A 26,696-nucleotide genomic window follows, 5' to 3' on the forward strand; every position below is an offset into this window, starting at 1 on the left:
CGTTTGCTATTATGCAAAGAACTGCTGTCTTTTCATGTTAAAAAGTCAAGTCACTGTGAAATTTTTTTAATGCCTTACTAAAACACCACTGTGTCAGACATGCAGGATAAGAAGGTGGTCATTTTTTTTGTCAATGCCTCACATCACTTGCATTGTAAAATAAAATTATACTGGTACTGAGATATAAAGAATTCATTTATTTTGCGGTTCCTTTGGCATGTATCAGTCTAAGTGTTGGAAATTATTATTGTCTGCAATTTCAGATATTAAAACAACTTTTGGATCTTTGTAAAAAAAACCAAAAAAAAAAACCTTGAGAACTGGATTATTTTGAAATTGAAATTTTTAATTAATTTAATGAGTAACAACTGGGTCAACAGTTAATACGTCTCTGACCATGCATTTCTATTTGTCATACTTATTACAGAGAGGACTAAATTTCTCCCAAAATGCATTTACCAAGTTTCTTAATATCATTCTGATGATACCTTTTGCACGATCAGGTACTACACAAAGCCTGGGCATGCTACCCTGACTCATTGTGGCACTCGGGTGGAAACGCTCGTGAGAGGGGACGACTAGCACAACAAGGCTCCCATGGGAGTGCCTAAGAGGTTGTGTGCGGGGATGTAAAAGAGCTCCCACAGCTATCTGTCAAAGTCCAGGCACCGTCCCTCAAAGGGCCGTTACATAAATGGTGTGTCCCACATGTTTAGCCTGGTAGATTAAAGGAAAATGACAGGGGTCCCCATGGTGCGGCCTTTGGCCATGCATCAAGCCCGCGATTCCGTAGTGTCTGCGTCCACCGAAAGTGAATGCAAAACTTAACTTCAAATTTAACAGAGTCTCAACCCCTGTCAGACAGAACGGCGTATACGAGGTGATCTTAGGGTTCCAAGTGCTACGCACAACTCTACAAGACAATTTCAAATGGCGCTACAAGGTGTACTGCTTTACAAGATGATGATCTCACAACTATCAAGTTTATTACAGATGTACAGACACATCAAATGTCTCTGACACTTCAGCTTCATCACATGATAATACCAGCTTGTCCCACCCTGTTATATTTGAGAAGCACGCTTTTTGACATGATGAAGTATGTTCTCTTGACACCAGGAAAATGTATTTCTGCAGCTCGGAATAAATGAAACAGACCAGAACAATTTCCCATGGACCATCATCATTGACTCTTTCAGTGCAAATTATTTTGATGGAAACAATTGAGTCAAACAAAAACCTGCAGGGTTACTAAAAATATCAACTTTTTAATTTTATTATATAATTTAACATATTTGGTTTTATTTTTAAAAGAAAATAGGTCTCAACCAGCAGTGCTAGCAAATTTACTCCCTGGGAGTAACCATGCACTGAAAGGGTTAATGTTTCATAAAGCAAACAGATGACATTTTCAGAAAACAGATACTGCATTAAGTATTATCTAAATCCTATTTGTCCAGCATGGAAATTAGAAATGCCATAAACTTACTATTTAATATTAGCAACTCAAAAACATAATGAATGGAAAGTGACCAAAATGGAAACTCAAAGAGTCTGAAAGATGCTGTGGTAATAAAGAAGCAATGGAAGGAAACCATAAGAAAGTAACCATTCGAGTGGATGGCTCTGCTTGATTCACACACTTTGTGCCAAAAGGAACATCAAACCATGATACAGCTAACAAATCAGTCAGCCTGGTGATTATAATGGGTAAGATGTCAATATTTGGAGTAGTAAAATTTAAACAAATGTATGAGTTGTCAAGAGATTTTTTAATGCCCTGTTAATGCCCTATGTATTCTTGATATTAGCATTTAAAATAAAGAATATAAATGAATGTTTAAATTTAAGCATATCTAATAATGTTTATTGACTACAGTTACTAAGCAAACCTTTACTTGTTACTTGAAACATTTTTAATATCTTTTTAATAAACCTTTGGTACTATTTTGTCCTTTAGACCTGCACTAGATACTGAGATGCCTAACATTAGATCTAGGTGCAATACCTGTGAGAAATCTAGATCTAATTCATTTAATATTTACTTCGGACAACAATAAAGATCTGAGAAAAAAAGATTGAGTAATGTAATGTTAAAAATCACTAGATTTCTATCTGAATCTAGAAATCAAACGGTCTTCATTAAGAACTAGCACACTGTTTGTTATAAAATTCACAATTCTCCATTGTTTGACAAAGTGTTATCTGTATGGAATGAGGAGAAAATATAAATACCAGGACACTAGATTCTTGATCTGTTCCTGCAACCATATGCGTTACAATAGTTGATTGACCCTATGTCTAAACACATTAACAAATTATACATTAAACAATTGTGGACTAAAACAACATTGTACGGTGGACAAAAATGTGCTACACTTGACTATATCTAGTGGTAAAGCCAGCTAACAATAAGCTATCAAGTAATATGACCTAGATTCTCTGGGAAATATCCAATCTCGAATGGGTTTGATTAAGAATTAATGTTTTCTTTTTTTAAATGCATATCAAAGTGCTATATCTAAATAATTAAAAAAAAAAAAAAAGGTATATACTATTTTGCATGCATGTTTTATAAGGATGATTATTCTAAAAACATTTATTACAGTGATCCACGTTTGACCCCTAAACCCCTTCAGTTGTTCTTTGAAGTGAATGTGTGGATCATAATAAAAACAACATTTGAATGTGAATTATTTTGTGGCATGTGCTATGGAGAGGCTTCAACCGATATGATACCTATCAAGGAGGCTTGTGTGCTGTACACAAACTTGAGCTGAGTTGTGTTTGCTAAGTGCCAAAAGGCAGCATGGAAATCTCCCAGATACACCTTATCTGCACTGGCCCACAAAAGAGATTGGATGATAGGGCAGAGAGCATGCTATAAGCATAAATGTTGTGCTATACAAAATCAATTTTTTAAGAGGTGAGTTAAATTTTGGAAGAAATATTTATTAATGAGCCATTAATAGTTTAATGTTTGTAACCTGAAATGCAATTTTTTTTTGCTACTAATGTATAGTCTTAGATTTTTCTCAATGAACTTAAAAAAAAAAATTAATGCAGACTAAAATTTTGTGACCTAATTATGAAATTTGCCACCCTTGCAAATCACTTTTAATATTAGTAACAAAAAAACTAAAACAAATTAATTCCACTTATCGTATTCATGACAAACCAGTAACGCAGACTAAAAACGCAAAATACCTAGGTGTTATAATAAATGAAAAACTATCATGGAATCCACATATTGATGAAACTACAAAAAAATCAAACAAAGCATTAGGATTTATTAAAAGAAATTTCTATAAATCAAATAAGAACATAAAACTAAAATGTTATTTAACCTTGGTTAGGCCAATAATAGAATATGCATCCTCCGTTTGGGACCCCTCAACTCAAGAAAACATTAAGAAACTGGAACAGACACAAAATAGAGCAGTGAGATTCATAACAAACGAATAGTCACATTTGACTAGAATAACACCTTTAGTAAAATCACTAAATTTAGAAAGCCTTCAGGACAGAAGGCTCAAAAGTAAAGTAGCAATCATACATAAAACACTGAACCTGAATCTTCAAATACAAAAACAAAATTTAATAAAATACTCTGAAAGACACAAAGATAAAGGCACATTCCTCGTCCCATATGCTAGGACAAATTTGTACAAATACTCCTTCTTCCCTAGTGCTATTAGAGCATGGAATGGGTTGCCTGAGCTAGCCAGGAAAACCAGTGACTTGGCAGAATTTAAGTCATTGGTTAATATTAAACATGATATTAGTGTTTTTTTATATTAGTTTAAAAATGATGTACTAAAAAATGGCTTACATATAACAGTTGATTGGTGCCCTTGCCATTTAGCTATAGCCTCTCCTCTTTTTTTTTTTTTAACCTTTTCCAATACAACCACTTTGTGTTTGAAACCATGCCTGAGCAATATGCTTCTAAAGAAGATTCCCTTGCTTTACAGTCAGGTCAATGGATAGAATGATCCTCTAGCATCAAATTTTTAAACAACCTGGATCGAGGCTGCTTTAAATTCTTTTTTTTCCCTTCTTTTTTTCTCCTCCATATTGTAACGTTTCTCACTATCCAGGCTCTCTGCAAACTGCACCACACGACACAACGAACTCAATGAACCTCACCACTCAGGGCTCCAAAGTAACAGTAACAGTTTAATTTCAAATACATCACAAATACTGTACAGTTGGCAACAACATTACACTGACTGTCCACACACTGTGTTCACACGCAGTGCTGGTTCTGACTTCGCCTCGTATTGGTCACCTTGTGAGGTAACATGAAGCGTCTTGACTCTTAACACACTCCCTCTTATATAGGGTTCCTACAGGCCTCCTAGAATCCGATGGAACGTCGCTTGACCACCGATTGATCACATTCGCAGTGACTTGCGTGTGTAGTATTTACAACACGGGTCGCTCGTCACGGTTGACCGCTCGTCTGGCGCTGGCCTGGGGCGATTTACGTAATCTAAAACACACACAGCACTACCCCCATCTGTGTCACCACAATGGTTTATAATATATATTTTCAATTGCTTAAAACTTAATCTTGAATAGTTTCCTTTTGCTAAACATCAAACTTTTCCCCCTTTCACCAATTTTTTTTCAAAGTATGAATGTTTGAAATTTCCTTTTTTTTTTTAGATCATGCTTTTTCCGATGTGGGTAACTTGGATAATGAGCTCAAGATTTCCCTTTAAGTGTTTGTAAAGAATTTTAATAATAAAGTTATGAGTAAATATGCATGAATACCATAAAATGTTTTTTTTATTCATCTGGATCTTAGAATATTTAAATTTAAACAAAAAGTCATTTATTTATTAGTTTTTATGCTGTCAATAACACATTCCACATGGGAGATGGCTGCATGCCAAAAGCAATCTTCTTTGGTGAGCTTAGAGGAGGACAGCGTTACAGAGGTGCCCCCCGTAAAACAAAGTGCTATAATGATCCACTAAGGTGCCTTTTCACCCTCATTGGCATAGAGGAAAGTACCTAGCCAGCAGATGGCCTCTGAGAGAGACAGTTGCAGAGCTCTCACAAAAGCTACGGGACAAACATTTGAGACTCAAAAAAAAAAAAAACATTTTTGAAGTCGGATGCAAAAGACAAAAAGAAAACTTATATAGACAGCCAGCAGACAATGGCTTTGTCTGCACGAAATTCGGGAAAATAAGCAAGCCACAAATGGGTTTGCGTAGTTATGTGAAACACTGCACTCAGCCTTAATCTTCGGAATCAAAGACATTGCCATTATTATTATTATACAAAAATTATGTCAATTTGCAGTGATTACATACAAAAATTAATCTCATTGTCATGACTTTCTTTCAAATCCTAAGAATAGTCCCCTTTTAAATTATTGAATTTTAGGGCCTACTGTTTTTAGGTTTAATTGTAAATTTAGTTTTATTTTTAGTATAAACATTATTGTTGCTAAATTCACTACAAAATGAAGTTAAGCTAATGGGAACCTCATGCCTCCTGCAGTCTGACAATATTAGAAATTTCAAGCTTTAAATTAGCCAAATAAGGCAAATATGTTCTCTAGTGGCTACATCCAGTTTATTTCTTTGCTTATTCATTAGGTTAGTTACGCACTAAATCTAGGTTAACCATGTATGTTGATGGAAAAGCTAAAACATAATTGCTTTTTCGACCACAGTTTTGGAACTTTACTGAAACATTCAAGTGCAGCAAAATATCTCTGTTGTGCCTCCTATGTAAACATTCTTTTAACTGAAGACATAATTTTGTAAATCTATTTTTCCCTGCAACTCAATTTGAACATAGTAACATGTTTAAAAATTATTATTTTTTTTTTAAATTTATTTACATCCTAGAAGCGAATCATAATTTCTTCAAAGAGAATTGTTATTTGAATTGCATAGATATCAATTTCTTTTGACAGTAATTCACAATCTCACATAGTTACAAGAGACTGAAAACTGTAAAATAGATTTAATATCTCGATAAAAGACAAAATTATATAATCAATGAAAGTCCATTTCTTTCCTTGCAGTCGGAGGTTGATTTCATTCATTTGCCTTAGATGCCTACCATGTAAAACAATTTTTTAACCTGCTTTAAGTCATGGCCAACCGTTAAACCTTTCTGTTTCTCAAAATAAAAAAAAAATTCAAAATTTGTTTATTAGCTTAACAAAACGAGCAATAATAAACCCCTTTCGAAATCCAGTGAACTTCAGATTACAACAAGAGTCTAACATCTTTCTCATCATTTGTTTCACAAAACTGTTGAAAGATGCGCTTATTTTCGGCATTGGTTTGTATTTTACTTACAATTTTAATAATTAGATTCAAATAGAAATGAAATTGCTGGCTAAACTTTTCTTGAGATGTTGCCTGTGTATCATAACTCACAAGTTGAATAGATCAGTTCTTTATTCTATACTACTTATGAAGCCATTGTAGTGTCCAACCACTGATGGTTCCCTATATGTCGTCATAAGCTACATAACTAGACAACTTTGAAATAATACAATAATAAATAATAAAACAAAAACAAAAGTATTTTTATGTACGATATGTTTACAAAAATTTTAATTTTAGCTTTAATCAATTTTCAAACATTATCATAAGACTATAAAAAATAAAGCTATGCATTTTTGTAAGAGGCCAATAAAACATATCCTGCTTTGCTGTTTTTGTTTTTAATATTTTCTGAATAGTAGATTTTTATAATTGTTCACGAATATTCTTAAATTTTTTTTTATATTGTTATATGTTCATGAAGCTGACTTGGTTTCATAACCACATCTGATAATGCTGTCATTGAAAGTAGAACATTGGAATACTTTTTATCTAGTGGCAAATCACTAAAACTCTTCACAATATCCTTTTACACACCAGCTTTAATGTTTGTTTTTTCAATTAACATTTATATATCAATATATTAACATATGTAGCTAAAATAAACTATTATCTAAAAGGCATATTACCTAGTTTGTTTATCAAATCATGAACATTTATGCACACCAGATCTAAGGATCCTAATACCCTCCAATTACAGCAAAAGAGTATAAATTTAAAAATAGAAAAAGAGATTCCAGAACTCAATTTCTAACGTTGTTTCTGTTCTTAAATTAGAAGCAAGCTAACTATAATTTGTCTATATTTAGTTTGCCTGCATTAATTTTGAAGAATTTTTAATATTTGTTCTGTTTTAGTGCACCTTTACTTTCTTATTTCCCCTTTTATGCCGAGTGCCCCCTTACCGCCCCTTATTGTGCCCAGCGCCCCCCTAACACCCCTTTGGCTCCCAACACACCCCAAAATCATGAAAATGTCCCCTTTGGGGCGATAGTGTCCCTGTTGAAGACCACTGCTCTAGATCTATGTGACTTGTGGGCAAATATTCATTTTTAATTTTATAATACAAAATTAAAATCAATTTTGGTCCAATGAATGTTCATTTGTTTTATATAAAAAGGAAACGCTTCCCCCATTAATTCTATACCAAATATAACATTTTCTGATAAGTTATGAAGTTTAACCATGGCATTATTAAGGCAATGTCCTCAATTCCGAAGATTAAGGATGAGTGCAGTGTTTCACATGACTATGTAGTCAGTGTTATAGTGCATGACAAATGGGACAAGTAAATAATTCCATAAGAATGTGGAAAATAACTAGAAGAAAAAAGGGTTAATGAACCCCGAATAAAAAAATATAATAAAATAAGAGTCTGACTAACAACCTTCGAAGTAATGTCAGATGTGCTAAAAGAGCTTAGATATAGAGCATTATAATAGCTCAATGAAACTTTGTAAATTGATGCTCATAATGGGTTCTAAAAATCTCAAATTGAGATGAGTCCCCAAGAAATGACAGATGTGCTAAAAAAGCTTAGATGTCACACACATTACTATGGCGCAATGAAAATTTTATAATGGGTTCAAGTTGACTTAAGTCTGCTGGAGTATGGCTAAGGCATGTGCTATCTACAGAATTATCTTATGGATAGTTAAATCTTAAAGGAAACCTGTAGATAATTATTTTCAGTTTTCTGTTTCAATACTGATTATGTTAACATAGTGAGTACCACTAACCTAATGACTGCTCACCAGCAACTTCAGCTTGAGAGCTGTGGAAAGCTGCCAAGGCCACTATCTCCCTGCTGTGGTGGCAAAGACTTTGAAGATCTTCTCCGCTAGGGGAAGTCAAGCTCCATGGTTGACTTTCAACTTCAGGGTCGAAGCTAAAATACTTGTCCACATGAAGTGGACACTGAAGTCCACATTTGCATGTTATGTCACTTAACAAATATGAACATATTTGCTCCACTGACTGCAAAGACACACCACTAGGACTGAAAAGAAAAAAAACAAAAAAACTTTAAATACTTAATAAAAATGGAAGTGGATTTGTTTTTTTTTTGTTTTCGGAAAGTATAATTATGTGGCTTTTTGTTAGGGCCAAACCATTTTGTAGTAAACGTAGCCCACAGGATTTAATTTAGAATGAAATTCAATAGTAAATAATAATGAATATATTTCCACATCTCTACCCTACATTATGTATGGTAACTACAATGCAAAAAATTTGAAAAGACTTGAAATCATTTGATATGGTTATTTAATATTAAGCTAGTCTTAATTAGCTAACTATGATTCATATTTGAATTTAGATGAATAAATTATAATAGCTTTCAAGGGTTATGTAAAATAAAAGTGATTTGGCAACCTATCAAAATGATCAGGCTTTGAGGATCTCTATAAAGAAGCAATGAGAAGAATATTTATAAATAAAAGATTACAAATCAATGCAGAATGCAATCTACATACACTTTTAGAAACTGACAGTTAACTTTCAAGTCAAAGACAAATTCAAGTACCTTTTGGCTACTAGATATCAGTTTATTACATGGTTTTTCAGTTATTTCACCAACAGATCAATGCACCATAATGACATTTCTATCTTGATTTGTTATGGCAGTAATACATTAGACAGTTCTAAATCATGCTTTTCAAACAATTAGGTTTAGTGGACAACAAAATAAAAGAAAAAAAGCATTGCTTAACACATCATGGATCTCGACAGATCAAATCACATGTATTGCAAAGGACCTCATTCACCAATCGTAAACAAACAACATTTAGCCACGTGATAATATTGATAAAACAATGAAAAAAACATATCACGTGACAGCCTTTATGGACTACGTAATTTGTAAAGAAGAGATAGAGAATCTCGTGGCTAAATGTTGTTTGTTTACGATTGGTGAATGAGGTCCATTGGTTAAAAGGTTGAGATTTATTTTTTTTTATACAAGGTCATTTCATCCTTTGGTCTTTTTATTAACAATATATTTATGAAAATTATGAAATCAACAAGATTTTAAAAAATATTTATTTTTATATTACATGACAAAAATGTGAAATTAAAAAAGAATAAAATTTAATGTTATTAAAAATATAAATATCTATAGGATCTACATCTAAATTATAGGCAATATAATCAGCTCCAGAGGATGGGTAAAGTCAGCATTCAATGGAATAAATAAAACATCAGTTCCCCTTTCAGATCTATGGGGCAGATGATGTAAAGGTTATCTGTTTCTCTGGCCCATAGTTAACAAGGGTGTTGTGGCCAGCACAGCGACTAACTGCCTTTACTTTTCCCCAACTGATGTCAGGTACCCATTAGAGCTCTGTGGACTCAGAGGCACCCAAAGATCCCGAAATAAAAAATCCCAATCTTCACCAGGATTTGAACCCGAGACCCCCAGTTCAGAAGCCAAGAGCTTTAAAACCATTCAGCCACAGTGCCTCCCAAGGTTAAAAATGGCGCCAATATATTCCAGCAAGAGCGATAGACAAAGATAAAGTGAAAGATGACCACCAAGAGATAAGTTATCAGCTGCACAATCACACTATAAACACTACAACAGCATGCACAAAATAACAAGCATTATAAACAAACATTAGACGAAATGACTTCATTAGCAGCCTCATCATAAAATCACTAAGAAAAAAAAATTAATTGGAAATGAAATGACCATACATCCAAGAAATAAAAAATGTGTTATTTTAAATTGTTTTTAGAAATTAAAAAAAATCAATTTAGAAGTACGATTAGGGCCAAAAGAAAAAGATGGTCATCTGAGGCCACATTAAAATTGTATTAGTCAAAGGGAATTGGAAAAAATACATCTGTCTGGGCATTGATTTTTCACATAACTATAAAATCAAATATAATATAACTATAAAATCAAATATAATATTATAAATTATAATAGCTTTCTATAGTTACTAGTTATCTAGTAGCAAAACTGTCCATAAACCAACTGTATATTATCTATGCTACGAAAAATGTGAAGAAGTAACATAAAAAAAGCAATAAATAAATGTTACTGATGGAATCTACAGAGAACCCTGACTCTCTCAGGTCCAACTTTCACAGGAGGCTATATCATGGGTTTTCAAAAATATTTTAAAATAGAAAAAACATTCCACATTTTCTTAAAACACCATGGTCATGATTTTCCTGTGATATATATATATATATATATACATATATATATATATATATAAAACACCATGGTCATGATTTTCCTGTGATATATGAAAACCCATGATATAGCCTCCTTTTTTATTTTATGAATATTGCATACAAATATTAGATTAAAAATCACAAAATTTATTTTAAAAATATTACAAAGATAAGAAACAATTAGCTTGTAAAAGTTATTAAGGGAAATTGTTATTTAGGGGTTTAAGTGGTAGGGTATCCTGCGATACTGTTCATACCCAAAAAGGGAACACTACATTTGTAGTTCATAATTAACTGTTGAATCATTCTTTAACATCTAAAGGGCTTTTCTGTCACAGGATGAAACTATTTGTTGATGACTTTTATTAAAATATTCTACAATCTATCTTCTATAAGTTTTTGTTAAAAATCTGTAGAAATTTATTACAATATCTACTTATATATATTATTTACAAACTCACCTTAAATATTCAATCATGCCATTCTTCAACTTCCTCTGCCAGCTATATGGGACTTTAACTTTTTTCACTTTCTCTTTTGTACTCAGTTCAGGACTGCCGGGTCTGATATGTTCAGTTTTTTTTTTAGTATTACTGTTTAATACAACATCAGAGTGAGCAGAGGCCATACCTGTGCTCTCCTTAGAGCAAGGTGTTGTGGATGTTACGGAGGTTGTTGTTAAGGCAACAGAGTGATAGCTAGATGCCACGGTTGTGGTGACAGTTGTCGTGCAAGTAGAGACCAAGGATAGGGTAAGCAAGGCTGGGGCAGCCACCGAGGAAGTGTGGCGCATCTCATTCATCACCTGTGTTGCTGTTGTCAAGGGAGACGTCAAATAATGAGTAACTGGCGGGGATGTGGTAATAGCCATGGTTTTGGGTGAGGGAAAATCTGTTACTTTAGAGAAAAGTGTAGAGACCGGGGAGAACAAGGAGTCAGTGCTACTTGGTGGGGTGAATGCATAGGGAGGGGAAGAGAAATTGGAACTTTCTGATGATGACCTTTCTAGTGAGCTCCCAGTTGAAGATGTATGAAACAATGGTTTGGCTACAAACTGAGTTCTTTGGTGTGGTACTGGCTGCCACTGCCTATTATGGGCATTGCTATTCTCTAAGGCTATGTTATCTGAATTTTTTAACGATTTTCCCTTACTTACTAAATTTGAAGAAGCAATGTCAGAGTTGAAAGACATTTCTGATGATTTTTCCAAAAGCCCATTAGGAGGGAATGTTTCACACTGAGTAAGAGAGTCTAATGTTACTGTAACCTTGGGAGGACCAGAAATAGTGTAGGTGACTGCAGTGGTGCATTTGTGCTCCAGAAGAGGAGAGGATATGGACTGCGCAATGTTGATAGAGGGAGTAGAATAAACAGAGTGCATCCCTTTATCTGAGTTTATGTTTCCCATCTCAGAATCTTTATCCATGCATTTTGAAGACATTAAATTAATATGTGGAGGGGAGAAGCAGTGGAACTGTGAAGGAAGATGCTGAACAGATTGCATGGAAACAGGCACTGTAATCTGCTGGGGCTTCTGCTGCTGCATTTTCACCATCTGAATGCCTGGCACAGCTTGAAAGCTTGCCCCTGTAAACTGCTGCGTCTGCAGCGCTGGCTGCTGGTGGAATTGCTGTGGCTGTTGGTATTGGTTCAGGTGCTGGTGATGTTGAACCACACCAACCTGCTTCTGATGCTGAAACTGTGACCACAAGTGATTAAAGGAAGGCAGTGAGCTTTGACCAACAGCTTGACACTGTTCAGAACTGGCAGTGTTGATGTTTTGTGGCTGTAGCCAACCAGTGAAATGCTTATTGTTGTATGTAAACATACTACCCTGATTGACATTTGGCTGCTGCTGTACTTCAACATTGTGGTCTAAAAAATTTGAGTTTCCCATCATGTCCACCCCAACAATAGTCTGCTGCATTCCAATGGTACCATCAGTCTGCTGCATCATTCTGTTATCAGGATTGGTGATGATTTTTAAGCTATTTTTAGGATGAGAATAGATCATGCCATCTAGTCCATTCACCACATGAATGCCTTCCATTCCTCCTAGGGGCATACCTTGTTTGATAAAAGGCTGGGACACCATGCCGTGCTGATTGATCCTTTGCTGCATCCCGCCAGCAAGCCCCATGTGGTGCGCCTCCTTCTGCTGAAACATCTGGCTACCTCCGCCAGCAAACTGAAACTGGTAGACATTGGAGGTGGGGATAGCGTGGTTGTACTGTGGTTGGAAGATGTGCTGCTGCTGTTGGAACTGGTGCTGTTGCAACTGGTGCTGTTGCAGATGGTGCTGCTGCTGTTGTACATGAAGCTGAGGGGCAGAAGCCAACCCATGACTGAGTGCATATTGTGGAGTGTCATAGTTCATTGTTACCTGACACTGGTTCACCCAAAACAAATCTATAAATCAAGTTAAGTTGGGGATAACAATTGACAAAACAGTCTGTCAGGTTCCTTCATCAGGAAACATGAACAAGTTCCTATAAAAACTAAACAGCTCTCCATTGTCAGTTGACCATTTTATGTCCTCTAGTTGCTAATGAGCATTTATCTGAAGATGGAAAAAAAAAATTTTAACATAAAAAAAAATAAATTAGAACTCAAGTCTGAAAAGAATCAGTGTTGTGTAGGCTGTTATTTATAACTAAAACGTGTATGTTAGTTTTCAATATCAGCCAATTGAACCAGAGCATTTCAAATTACCAAGAAAATACTTTTAAAAAAGATATGCTTCTCCTCTTGGAACTGGTATTGTTTCAGTTCAGACTGTTTACAAGGTGATACTAATGCTGTTAATTTCTTTTAAAGGTTAATCAATCTATTGTCGGCAAACAAATGTGGACTATGTCCTAATTGAAAGGTATACCAATCTCCTACAATGTCTTCAAGTTCCATCTAATTCTAACCACTTGTTATCTTTTTACTAACATTTCATGTTTTTTTTTTTGCTCTTTAATGCTCAAGAGCCCAGCTATATGTGACCTTTTCAGAGCCTCATGTTTGGTAGAGTCAGGTACTTACTAGTTGAAAATATAAAGTTAAAGATGGCAGTTGAATCCTTTTTTTTTTCTTCTTTAAATATTGTGATGTTACTTTTTAAGAAAACTAAATGCTGGTAATGCACACGATGAAAAGGTAATACTAGAAATTAGCCTACAATAACAAAGAAACGTTTAGGTAGGCATAAACTTGAGAAATGTATTATCTTGTCAAGGCACATAAGTTGACTTCAAGAACAGTGAGCCCAAACTATGGCCCTCAATGTGGTGGAACCCAGACCACAAAAAATATTCTCCATTCAATGTATCATCATAAAGCCACAGATGGTCAGTAACATTGGATGTTAAAATTTTTCACGGTGATGTGGCGTATATGATATAATGGCTTGCCGATAAGGGTTGTGACCCCATAATCCTTATTTGAGACTTAGGAACAATTTTAATGTTGGTCTAGATATATTTTTAAAACTATAGAGACAGAATATAAAGATCTATTTACAAGAGTAAAGATGCACATAGTTATATTTGGTTGGAACTGAGGTCAATGTAGACATTACAGAGATCTAGATATATAGTAAGCTTTGACTGATTTTTTTCTTATTTAATTAAAATTAGAATCTATTGTCCAGATTAATAGATACTTTTCTTATAAAATACAGACGTTACTTTAAAGTAGAGTTAAAAGATAATTACATCCTATGCATATTCACAGGGCCGGTCCAACAGATTGCAGGGCCCTAGTCTGGGTTGTGATAAGGACAATAATTAAAAATTAAGATTTTGTATTAGAAAATAAATTCGTCTTTACATTTTATTCATACTTTACTAAGTACAAAATCACAGTCAAATTAACTTTACGAGTCATCTACAGTAGATATTAGATTTTCTTACAAAAAGCTGATAAACATTATGCCTTTTAGATTTACTATCGAATAGCAAAATATCGCTTTTTTTTTAAAGATGTCGAGTGACTATTAAAGTAAATTAAGTAGTTGAACTTCTTGTTTTGGTTTAAATTCGCCTTATTCTTACATTTTTTTATTAAATGAAAGCTGAATATGCCGGGTTTTTTTTAAATCGCGAGTAGGATTGGCGTTGTTTCGTCTGTTTTTATGGAGATTTGCATCAGTTTTCAAAAGATTTTAATAGTTTCAGGAGATTTTTGTATATTTTACAATTTCAGGAGAATTCCAGGAACCCCTTAACAATAAGTTAAAATGGTTTAATTTTATAATTTACACATAGAATTCGCGCGGGCCTATGAAAGTGCGGGGCCCACTGCGGCCGCATAGGTTGCAGTGGCCTAAGACCGGCTCTGCATATTCATACAATGTGTCAATCTAATTCTGCATATGTACAAATGCTCCTTCTTCCCTAGTGCTATTAGAGCTAGCCAGGAAAACCAATGACTTGGCAGAATTTAAGTCATTGGTTAATATGCATGACTGAATGCATGACGTGTAGGACAAAATCATCTTCTTTTTTGAAGTAATGTCTGTATTATATAAGATAAGACTTAAACTCTGCTAAGCCATTGGTTTTCCCAGATGATTCAGGCAACTCATTCCATTTGTTAATTATGGTGATGTGGAAGACGGAACATTAGTTAACAAAATTGTCAAAGCATATTGAGTAAGAAATGTGCTTTTATCTTTGTGCCTTTCAGAGTAGTTTATTAGGATTTGTTTTTGTATAAAATTTGTAAATTATGGTTCCTTGTTTTATGTTTATACATTTCTAATACTTTACTTAATTAGTCTTCTATACTGAAGTTTCTAAATCTAGTGATATTTACTAAATTAGTAATGGTGTTACTCTTTTCTAACCAAATGTGAATATTCCCTTATTATAAATGATAAAATTCACTGCACTATTTTAGAGCCTGAATTTTTTATGCAACTTTACTGAAATAGAAGGGTCATCATAAATTGAATTAATTTAATCATTGCATTATTAATTTTTATTGATTTTATTAAAATATCTAACTAATTAGATCTAATATTCTAGATCTAAGATTACACATAATTTTCTATTAAAAACTCTAGAGATATACATCTGGGCTAGCACAAAACAGTTTTCTAAGAGATAGATTAACAGAAATTAACAAAATTATACAAGATAAGAAGATAAGAATCTGTCTTATGAGAATCTAGATTCTAGATTCAGTCTAGCTCTTGAAACTTGAGAGCTAGGTCTCTAAAATATAGTAAATAGTAATATAGTCTATACTTATACTATACTGACTATAGATAGATATTATTCTAAAGTCTAGAGATTTATAATAATACTCTAGATTTCTAGAATTAAGTCTAGTCTTAGAATCTAGAACTATCTATATATATATTAATATTTAAATATAATATATTATTATTATGAAGATCACATTTAAATATATTTTTATATTCTAGATTATATAGAATTATAGTTTATAGATCTATTCTAGACTCTCTAGAGTCTAGAGTCTAGACTAGCAGACTCTAGTTCTAGATATAGTAGATAGCGATACTAGATCTAGTACTTTAGTAGATTTAAGTCAATTAAGACATTAAGTATATCTATAATTAGAACTAGATCTAGAATTAGAATAATCTAGATGACTAGATTAAATAGATCTAGAACTTTTGTTTTGACTAATCACACTGAGTGAGTGAGTGACACTGTGACTGATTGACTAATAACTGACTAATTGTCACTAATGATGCCTAAAAAAAAGACAGCCCTATTTTTTATAATAAAGCCTTCATATAATATACTCTAAAGTCAGTCTAGAACTAAAATAAACTAAATTATAGCAGATGCAGTGTTTATTTTTACTGAATTAGCAATGATTTTAATCAAAACAACAGGTGGACCAAAGTTCTTACTGTTAAAAACCAATTTCTAGTCTAGTTTACATTTAATTTTCCAAAATGATGTTAAATGGCAGATGGGGCCTACTAAAGGGCTAAACAAGTGCAATTCAATAATATAAGTCTAAGCACATACAATAGCGAAGTAAAAAGTGGCTTGCATTTGGTATTAAAAGTTGATACTGTAAGTTTTCATTTAACACATGACAAGATTGTCTCAACTTAGTCGGGTTACCACCCAACAATTGACCATCAAAATCAAAAGAACAAAAACAACTTATTGCGTTTATTCGCTTCACTAACCGAGGATAATGCCAGCGAGGGCTGCTTATAGTATCGCCATGTGGCAATCCCATTTCTGTCTACATATCCATGATATATCCAAAATGTAATCCAACAAAATAACGACGCAATATTAATTAAAATAATACAATATAATGTTCACTTTTTTTTTCATATTTATCATGGCCGAATGTTTTCTGGGCATGCGCAGTGTCCCACAATGCGTCTGTAGCGCCAAGACCGGATATCGCCCCTGTGAATCGTCAACAGATCCAAATATTAAAGAAAAACAAATAAAATATATCATGATTGCAATGTCATTAGTCGAGAGCCTACATATTAAGCAGAGATTGCACTTTTGAAATAATTTAACAATCAAATCTGCCACATTTATCTGAAATGAATTCAACAGAGCCTTTGCATGATAATTGGTTGAAAACAAGAAGTCATCTAAAAATTGACATTTTAAGCCAACAAAATTGACCTGATTTAGTCGCATTATAATTTTAAGATAGCCATTCAAGGTAGATAACTATTATCCTGCTCCACGAGCGCCATTCACGATGATGAAGCATGAGTAATGGTTCGCTTAAAAAACAACAACAAAAAAAAAAAAAAAATAGATAAAAGCGATTGGATTATGTCCCGTTGTGCCAAATCGTGAAAAGTTAGCGGTTACACAAGCTAGGCACAATTGTATATTATACCAAACTGTTCCCTCTGTCAAGAGCTTCACATTTGATGTGAGCGTCAATCTCATCATGATCAGCCATATCCAGGACAGGATGTAACAATTTCGGGACCCTATTCGAAACAGATTGCGCGGTGTCCAGTCTGGGTAGGGATAATAAGTGAAATTTAAGATTTCGTATACTATTAGAAAATAAATTCATCTTTGCATTTAATGCATTCTTTACTGAGTACAAAATCGCGATCAAATTAACTTTACTTTAGGAGCCTTTCGTGTAGAGAAGTCATATAGTATATTATCAAAATTATGCTTCCTACATAGATCACGTTCAATAACATGAATTACTTAATTGTTCATTTTTTTTTTGTGTGTGAATTGTTGACCTCAAGTAATTCTTGATTAGTTTGAAGCGCTAGAAAGCTTCTTTCACCAGATGCCACAGTTACATTTATTGTTAAAAATATTCTGAGTGCAACAAAGTAGTTTGGGAAAGCAGTGTAAATTTCTACCAGGGTTTTGACGGTATTTGGTAGAATATCATGGCGACGCAGTGTATTTGAAGAAGCAGAGAAGACCGGGAAGAGCTGGGAAACCATAAAAAAAACTAGCAAGAGACCGAGGAGAGTGGCGTGTTTTTGTCGAGGCCCTATGTTCCATGAGGAACTCAAAGGAGTGCTGATGATGATGATGGTAGAATATTCCCTTAAAAATTCCATTTCATCTGCTAATTCTCCCCCACGTGTATCAGCTGGCTGGTCTGTTGCTGACGTTCATGCTTGCTCGAGGCTCGCTGTAAACTTTCGTAGGCCCTATGTCGTGAAGCTGAAGGCTGAAGCTGACAAGAACCCCCCCACCCCCCCCAAAAAAAAAAGATCGTGGTTTAATATCAGCTGTTCAAATCTCAGCTGCAAGGATTGAATTGCAGTGTCCCCATTTCTGTTGAAGCAATTTATCCTGTAGTCATCTTCAGCATTTCCAGGTGTGAAGTTTTCCACAGATTTATCACACTGCCTTTTCTTTTGACGTTTGGCTGGAAATATTGCAACAACTTCCATGTTTTCAGCCAATTCCTTTGCTGTCACAAGAATCCGAACAAACCCTTTAACTCTCACAGTTTCCTCAGCCACTTCATCAAGTTGTTGTACGAATTCATTGCAGTGCTCAAATCTACTGTTTCACCTTGCAGTTCTTTTTTCACGAAATTGACTTGGAAGAGCACGTCGTACCATAATACAAGTGACACTAAGACTTTGTACTGCTTCAGTGTTCCATACAGTGTTTCTGGTTCGCATCATTAGTCTCTTCAGTTAATTCATCGAGGGCGTCACACATTTCAGGCTATTGATAACGAAGTGCTTTGAAACTTTCTATTCTACATTCCCACTTTGTTTCGACCAGAGGTTTTACAGACAGATTGGAAACATGCTTACTGAATAATGACCATCTCTTTGTGGAAGCTGAAAAAAAAAGTTGATTTCTTAGCATATTTTGCAATTTCAGGAGATTTCCAGGAACTCCTAAAAATCAAGAGGACTCGGTAGCCTTGTTATAGGTTATAATAGTTTAATTTAATAATTTACACCTAGAATTAGCGCGGGGAATTTGAAAGTGCGGGGCCCACTGCGGCCGCATTGGTTGTGGTTTATGCTGCCCGCGGACATTTACAGATATCAGGTGTGTTCACAGATTATACAATGCAACTATATTAGAAATAAACAAGGTTACAAAGACAGTTTGCGTGGAAACACAAACTCAAAATCGGCCCATGAAGTGGTCCACCCAGGCAGGTAAAAAGGCAGGTATCAATATAAGAACATCAGAATTAAATTCTATTAAAGACAAATGACAGAAGAAGGGAGAAAGAAGGTTGACATATCTTGTGTGGTGTCCCATAGGTCCAGCAGACCAAAAGATAGGTGAAAGTGAATGTGAAGTTAAATGCGAACCTGGCCTAATTGATGTTTTATAATGAATATCTAATTGTTTTGTAAAGGGTCAATCTCATATTCAAATCCTCAAAAAAAAAACAACAACAAAAAAAAAACATTTCCGTAAAAAATAATTCCTTTAGTTAAGTGTGCAATGAATGCAGAGTAGCATTGCAGTTCACGAGATAATATAAAAAACTACTTATTAATTGTTGTTTTAAATTATGTCCAACTATTTGCATACTAAATATATTTTTTTTCTGTTAAAAAAAGTAAAAAAAGTAAACATTATTTTTGGGTAAATGTAGCAGTTAGTAGGACAGAACTTACATAACGTAGCAATACAAATGTAAAAAAAAAATTATTTGTTAACAAAAATTCTAAAACCATTTGCATAAATGTGTTAAAAATAAGGTACACAAAACTAATAGCGTTTAGGAATTAGTCAAGCCATTCTAACAAGAATTAATTGAATTGTAATCAATACTGTTGTAAACTTGTTCTCCCCCCCCCCCCCGACTGACCATTTTTCCCCACGTGAGAACTTTTTGAATTTTGTTTATGTTTGGAGGCGAAACTGACCTGAGCGAGTGTGTTGAGGTAAAAAGTAACTGGAGTTATGATCGTGGATTCTTCAACGGAGGATTGTTTTTCTTAAATCGGTTTTGTGAACAGTTGTATGTACATTTCGATTAGGAGGACTGTGGAATTATTTCGATTACTTGGATTATTGACTGTTCGTAGTAGATTGTGCTTCTGCAACCAGAAGGATATCGGCGACCTGACAAGCGGTGAGTTAACTATCTTTAGCCTACTCAAAAGTCGTAACAATACAAATTGACTACGGCAATCAAAATCCTAGTCTACAATGCCTGCGTTCTGAGCACATTTCTTCATGGCAGTGAGAGCTGGGCAACTCATATGCGTCAAGAAAACAGATAGCTTCCACTTACGCTCCCTGCGACGCATAATGTGCATCTCTTGGAAGGATCATGTCTCCAACCAGGACGTTCTGAAACTGGCCAATATGCACAACCTCTATGCCATTCTTTCACAGAGAAGACTATGCTGACTTGGTCATGTCACTCGCATGCCAGATGGAAAAAATCTCTAAAGTAATACTATACGCTGAGCTTGCAAAGGGATTCAGACCCAAGGGCCGCCCAGGACTAACCTTCAGAGATGTCTGTAAGCGATACATGAGAACCACGGGCATTGAACAAAGTATGTGGGAGGCGATAGCTCAAGACCAGACAGCATGGAGACACGCTGTACGTGCTGGTACGAACTTCACCAAGTACAAAAGAAACGAAACTGCATCAGTCAAATGAAAGAAGAAGAAAGCTGCCCTGTCAACTAGCCCAAAGTCAGATGCATGTACATGCACGAATTGTGGCTAAACTCTGCCGCTCCAGAATCGGCTTGATCAGTCACACCAGATTCTGCCCCGTCTCAAGACGAAACCAAAGCCATTGATTCACATGGGCGCTATGCCATGATCAATAAAAATGACCATCTTGTTTGTTTTTTTCCCCGTATAATACTTTTTTGTTTATATTGAAATCAATAATTGTTTGTGATTTTTTTTGACGATTTACAAGGTGTCGCCTATGAACATCGAAAAAAAAAAAGAATTGTTTTGTCCATTCTTCTATTGCTGTGTGTGTGTGGGTGGTGCTGGTGGTGGTGGGGGGTGGGGGGTCGCGGCAGAGTGGGGGATGTAAAAAGAGGTCGCCAAGACTAAAAGGTTGAGAACTGCTGGTCTAGGCCTATATAGATTCAATGTTTTTTTTTTTTTTTTGTTTATTTTTGTTAAGTACTCAGGGTACGAGGAAAGTGCAAAAAGGAACGTCCTCGTATAAGTTGGCGTCATACCTTCATGGACACCAGGCGGGAAGCGGCTTCAGACATTACCAATGACAGATCTTTATGGAGACAGCTTGCCGCCCAATGCGCCGAACGGCGCGGGAGGACCTAAGTCTAAGTAAGTAAGACTCGAAATACTCTGCCAGCCACTTATATAAGTCAGTAATTCGTAGAACTGGTGTCAAACATAGCATTTCTTTTTTCTTCTTTCAATTAAAAGTCTATGCGCGTCACTTCGCACCTTACTAGCTCCTCCCCGTTATTTTTCTGGATAGAAAAAATTCCAGCATCGAGATTGCTTTGATGGTCCTTTGCATCAAAAATTGTCACTCGTTTTGTAGCACTATACCTATTATACCGACCTGTTTTTCCCATTGGGAACTACTCTTAACCTTCCTCAATACTTGCAAGGTGCAGTTATCCTCATGAAGCAATTGCATTTAGTAGCGTAAAAACGTTGCATTTTCGTCTTCGTCGTTTTGTGCAGAATCGTTAAGTTTAATTTTGCAATGATAATACGATTGAAAAATGGCAGTTTCATTTTGTTACGAATAGAATCGCTTTAATTGGAGTCTCACCTTTCAATAATTGAAATTGCTTAGAAGTCTGGAGGTATATGAGAAGAGCAGACCGCTGCTTGGTGGTAGCTACAGAGACATTTTCTTTGACATTTTGATCTCCTATTTTTTCGACTTGGTCTAAATTTATTCATTTATTTTTGTCTCCTGGGACTGACAAAAAGCTGATGCCAAATATTTATTATCGTCATGTGTTAACTTATTTTTCAATTTTTTTAATGGGGATACTCTTGTGTTTCCAAGATTAAATGCATAGCCATAAATTTTTGATTGTTTTATTGTTGTCCACAAAGCCCTATTGTTTTTTCTTTTAACACTAGGTCTACTATGTTTTGTTTTATCCAATGGTCCAATTGTTTTTTATCAACTAGTTTTACTTTTTATCCATTAGATATACTTTTTTTCCCTAATTAGTATACTTGTTTTTTTATCCACTAGGTCTACTTATTTTTTTATGCACTAGATCTTTTTTTTCTTTCATCGACTAAGTTAACCATTTTTTCTAAATGATTTGTTTAGTAGACTTATTTTATTGTTTTTTTTTAATGCTTCCTATTTTATTTTTGTAAAATAATTTTCAAATTATTGTTTATCATTTTTTAAAATTAAATTTAAAGACAAAACAAAAAAACAAGAGAAGTTGGTTACATTTTGTGTAGCCATTTATTTGATTTTAAATGTAAAGGGTTATATTAAATTATAAAAAGTTTCCAATGACGGTGACATTTTATTCACTCACAGTTTCCAGTGGACTGTTGTAATTAGGTAACGTGGCTGTAAAAAATTAATGACATACATAATTTGAAAAAAAAGAAAGAATATTCACAATGTAACACTAATTCAATAGAGATAAAATCCATACAACTTGTTTTTCAATTCATATAGAGGTCCTTGAAAAGAGTTTAAAGCTCTATTTCTTAGGCCTATATTTTTGTACTAACCATATGTTTCCCGCGGCCCGCGGGTCTTAATTTGCGTATCACTGAAAATATAGTCACTGGTACGAGAGTGTTTTGTAAACAATTAAACGAAATAATAATGTTATAAGTAACGCGGATGCGTGAATGTAAAAATAGTATGAATGGAGCTATCAAAATAGCTAATCGAGATATATCTAGACCAGCGGTTCTCAACCTTTTTAGTTCCGCGACCCCCCCTAATACAATTTATCACTTGGCAGCGACCCCATTCATAAATTTTCGTTCATAAGCATAGGTAAATGTGATTTAGCTAATGTTATGAAATCGTTATGAAAATGAGGATCACTGATGTTAATTCCTTTGTTAGAGACTGAACATGTAGCCAGAGCTTTATTTAGTGTCAAATGTATGCTTAGTATGCTTAGTTTACAAAAAAGTTGTTGCATACATAATTGATAACAGTGACTTAGATAGGGTGGGGAGAGGAGGGGGAGAATTTGAAAATTTCCCCGGGCCCCAACTTAAGGGGGCCTCCAAATAAGTGTGTTTTTTTTACATCAAATATTACAAATTACGCAAAATTCAGAGGCCCTCAAAAAGGTCAAGCCCCGGGCCCCCAAATGATGTAAAATTCTTAGCTACGCCCCTGAAGGACAATTTAAAAAGTACTGCTAAGCTTAGAGAACCCATAGTCTTTGACCTAGTAAACTTTAACTACACTATTGTTGCGACAGTATTTTGAAACACGCGAAATTTAGTGCGAATGTTGAGCTTGTTTTTATTTCACTAGATTAGGAACTCACATCTTCTGCACAAAGTGCATTTCTGTATTTAGGCTTGATAACTAACAGGCAGAAAATAAACATGTTTCACAAAGATATGTTGTTGGAAATGGAAGATGTTGCGAAAAAATCTGAAATATAACAGAATGACTGCAAAAAAATAGATCCAGAATGCTGTAACTGACATTGAAGAGAAATCATATTTAGCTGCCTTGCTATTGATGTAATGCATCTTTGTTACTAATATACGTCAATGAATCATACAGTGAGTTACAATGCATTCTTATGGTAACTCATTCTGTACCAGACATTTGAATCCAGCAGGATCTGTGCAGACACCACAAACATTTTTAATGGAGGTCTTTTACTTTTACAAAAAATAACTAACTTTGTCAATTACATCATGTTTTGCAGAAGTCATTTCAAGAAGTTTGCATAGAAACTAATCTTTATAATAGCTATTATGTATTTATCTTAAGACAACCAGTAATTGTGAAAAATTTTACTACGTCTGTGGATTCATCAATCTGGAAGCCAAATATCGGAAATAGATAAGAAATCATTTGTCCTAATTAACCTATTGATAATATCAGCAATCGTGTCAATTTTTTACCCTGTTATCAGTGTCGTTAGATAATGGAATTGCAATATATTTAGTGAAGAATTCGGCTCCAATCATAACTTGATGTCTTTGGCCCCTGGCTATATTAAATTTTGGTAATGATGTGAAGTTTCACAGCCCTAGCAATTCTGAGAGCCACCAAATTAAAAGCTTCAAGTGCTGATAAGTTTTAATTACGCTACTTTCCACCTGTCTGGATTTCTTAACTTTATCAGCCTTCAAAACTAAAATAGTGGCAAAGCTCGAAGGTTTGTTTGGCCTCATACATATGGCATTACAAATGACGCATTTGTCAACCCCAATTTTTATTTTATTGATGCTTGACGTTCGTTTCATAATTTGTGTGGTAATAATGTAATGTCCCTTTACTATAGTACTAGAAGTGTACATGCATACACGGTACAAATATGCTTTTTACAACACATTAAAAACGTAATTAAAAACACAACAAACTTCCCCTGGCTAATGGTCATTCGAACCCCAGAGGGGTCGCAACGCACATGTTGAGAACCCCTGATCTTGACCTGGATAAGAGTTCGTTCTGCGCATGCGTGGAGGCTTCGCTCTGCGCATGTGTGACCTTTCTTGTTAGATGTACGCTACTTATGACAGCTATAGGGAAAGAATGTATAAAAAACAAATTTGAAGGTTTATTTGATTAAAATACGAAATGACTGGACTATAATAAGTATGTTTATGTGTTAAAGTATAAAACTATCTTTGCGAAGAGAAGTTCTATCATCTTAAATTTGAATTAGAGTTTTTGACCTAGGAACAGAGAGATGTGTAATATTTAGGTCTTATCTAGTGAAAGAATGTACGTCAGGACTTCTAAACTCGCAGATATAAGGAACGATTTTATGCAAAAAAGACAAATTTAGAACTTAATTTTTATTAAATATTGAAATCAATAGACTATATTTTGTATTTTTCATGTCTCAAAGTAAAAAAAAGTGTAATTCTTAAAATTAGATCAAAATCCTTTCGATCTTCTCTCATGTAAACATGGTCTAGATCAATGAAATGGTAATACTTTCATAGAGTAGGACAACGTTTTTTTTGAGGGTCTTAGGCTTGTTTTAGAGCTACTATACATACGTGACAGTTCCAGTTCGTACCCAAGGAACATTTATGCCAAGTCTTATCAAAACTGGTCAAACGACTTTGATGTATATGCGTAACATACTGTTGTAACTTCGCTCCTCCGCCACACTGATAGTGCACATCAGAGCACCATTAAACACAAGCAGAAGAGGACATGATTTATTGTACAGGAAGAAGGATTGTTGTAGATCCGGCTGTAGTGATCTGCAAGTTATTAGAGTTTGAGCTGTCTTGACTCAAGAGAACGTCCTTTTTGCTATCTGTGAACTGTGTTGAGGATCTGGGGCGGCACTGGGAAGTGTGTTGGTGGTCTGTACTGGTATCTAGAAAGAAAATGAATGGTGTCACTTACGATAGGACACATTGGGACTTGTTAGCTGAAGTCCATGTCTTTTTGTACTGTAAATAAATACCTCGGCTATTATTACTCCCTACCTTTCGTTGAATGCTTGCCTTAGATTCACAACAATACATACATACATACGCCTTACTTTCTGCTTTATGTTATAGATATTACAGGCAAGGTGCGAAAGGCAGGCATTTTGTAAAATATCTGGCGTAGTCAGGCAAAGTATGAAATGGTTCTCTATTTCCTACTTTGCTCAGGTTTTTTTAAATAGGATAATTAGTTTTACGTCAGACTGTGTTGAAAATGTGTTATTTAAAAATATATTTATTAACAAAATATAAATAAGTTTTTGTTGGACGCCAAGTATGTAGCCTGAAACCAGGGCAGCATTATTATAGTTCTAATATTGGGATTTACTGCAGCGGTTCTCAAATAGGTACATAATATTTAGTAAAATTTAGGATGCATTTAGCATGTGTTTTAATAATTCTCAAAAGTGATTCTGTTGGCAAAAGTAATATCTATATACCTAAGCTAAACACATGCGGTATTTGTTTTCTTAGCGAAAACATAAACTATAGCTTATCAATTTTTCTCTAACCAAAAAAAAAAGTTAAAAGTTAATCAGAAACATAATAGCAGGGTAAAAATAGAGTATGACTGTAATTCCACAATTCCTTATTGTGTCCTTTTTTAGCATAAGAAGCTATTGTATTTTGTAAAAGTGACGCAAGATAGTAACTATTTCAACATATTTTGAGATAGGTGATATATACTTTCGCTATTTTCAATTTATTCTTATAATTGGCAACATATATATTGTTACGAATCTCACTATCCAGGCTCTCTGCAAACTGCACCATACACCACCAACTTAAAGAACTTGACAAGTCAGGGCTCCAAAATAACGTAAAGGTTTAATGTCCATAAATAACAGCCAATACTGTACAATTGGCAGCACGTAGAACAGTACAAATAGCTCTGCGATAACAAATATCTCTCCGATAACCCCGTTCCGCCGTATCAACTCTTGCACTGGCCTCTCCGTCTCGTTCCGTGCTTGCACTGGGTTCAACAGTTCAGGACTGACTTCACACACTAGGCTCGTTATGTCGGACTCGATCACAGACCAAGATCAAGACGCCAGTCGTCTCAACTGTACTTGACAGTACTCCG

The 26,696-nt window shown here is 34.7% G+C and overlaps 1 protein-coding gene across 3 annotated transcripts in view; it reads right to left on the bottom strand.

The window, feature by feature from the left end:
* LOC106055075 (uncharacterized) overlaps positions 1-17,195 on the bottom strand; it is a 25,858-nt gene extending 8,663 nt beyond the window's left edge. For 2 of the 3 annotated variants that reach the window (XM_013211200.2, XM_013211199.2), the window contains exons 1-3: positions 16,702-17,194; positions 11,003-13,101; positions 8,099-8,358 (exon numbers count right to left, since the gene is read on the bottom strand). In XM_013211200.2, the coding sequence (XP_013066654.2) occupies positions 8,099-8,358; positions 11,003-12,918 (2,176 nt within the window). In that variant the 5' untranslated portion in view covers positions 12,919-13,101; positions 16,702-17,194. Of the gene's footprint in view, positions 1-8,098; positions 8,359-11,002; positions 13,102-16,701 lie in introns of all 3 variants that reach the window. The other variant, XM_013211201.2, reaches the window with a different exon arrangement.
* Positions 17,196-26,696: the final 9,501 nt, after the last annotated feature.

This window comes from Biomphalaria glabrata, chromosome 11 (genome assembly GCF_947242115.1).
Source record: "Biomphalaria glabrata chromosome 11, xgBioGlab47.1, whole genome shotgun sequence".
NCBI classification, from domain to species: Eukaryota; Metazoa; Mollusca; class Gastropoda; family Planorbidae; genus Biomphalaria; species Biomphalaria glabrata.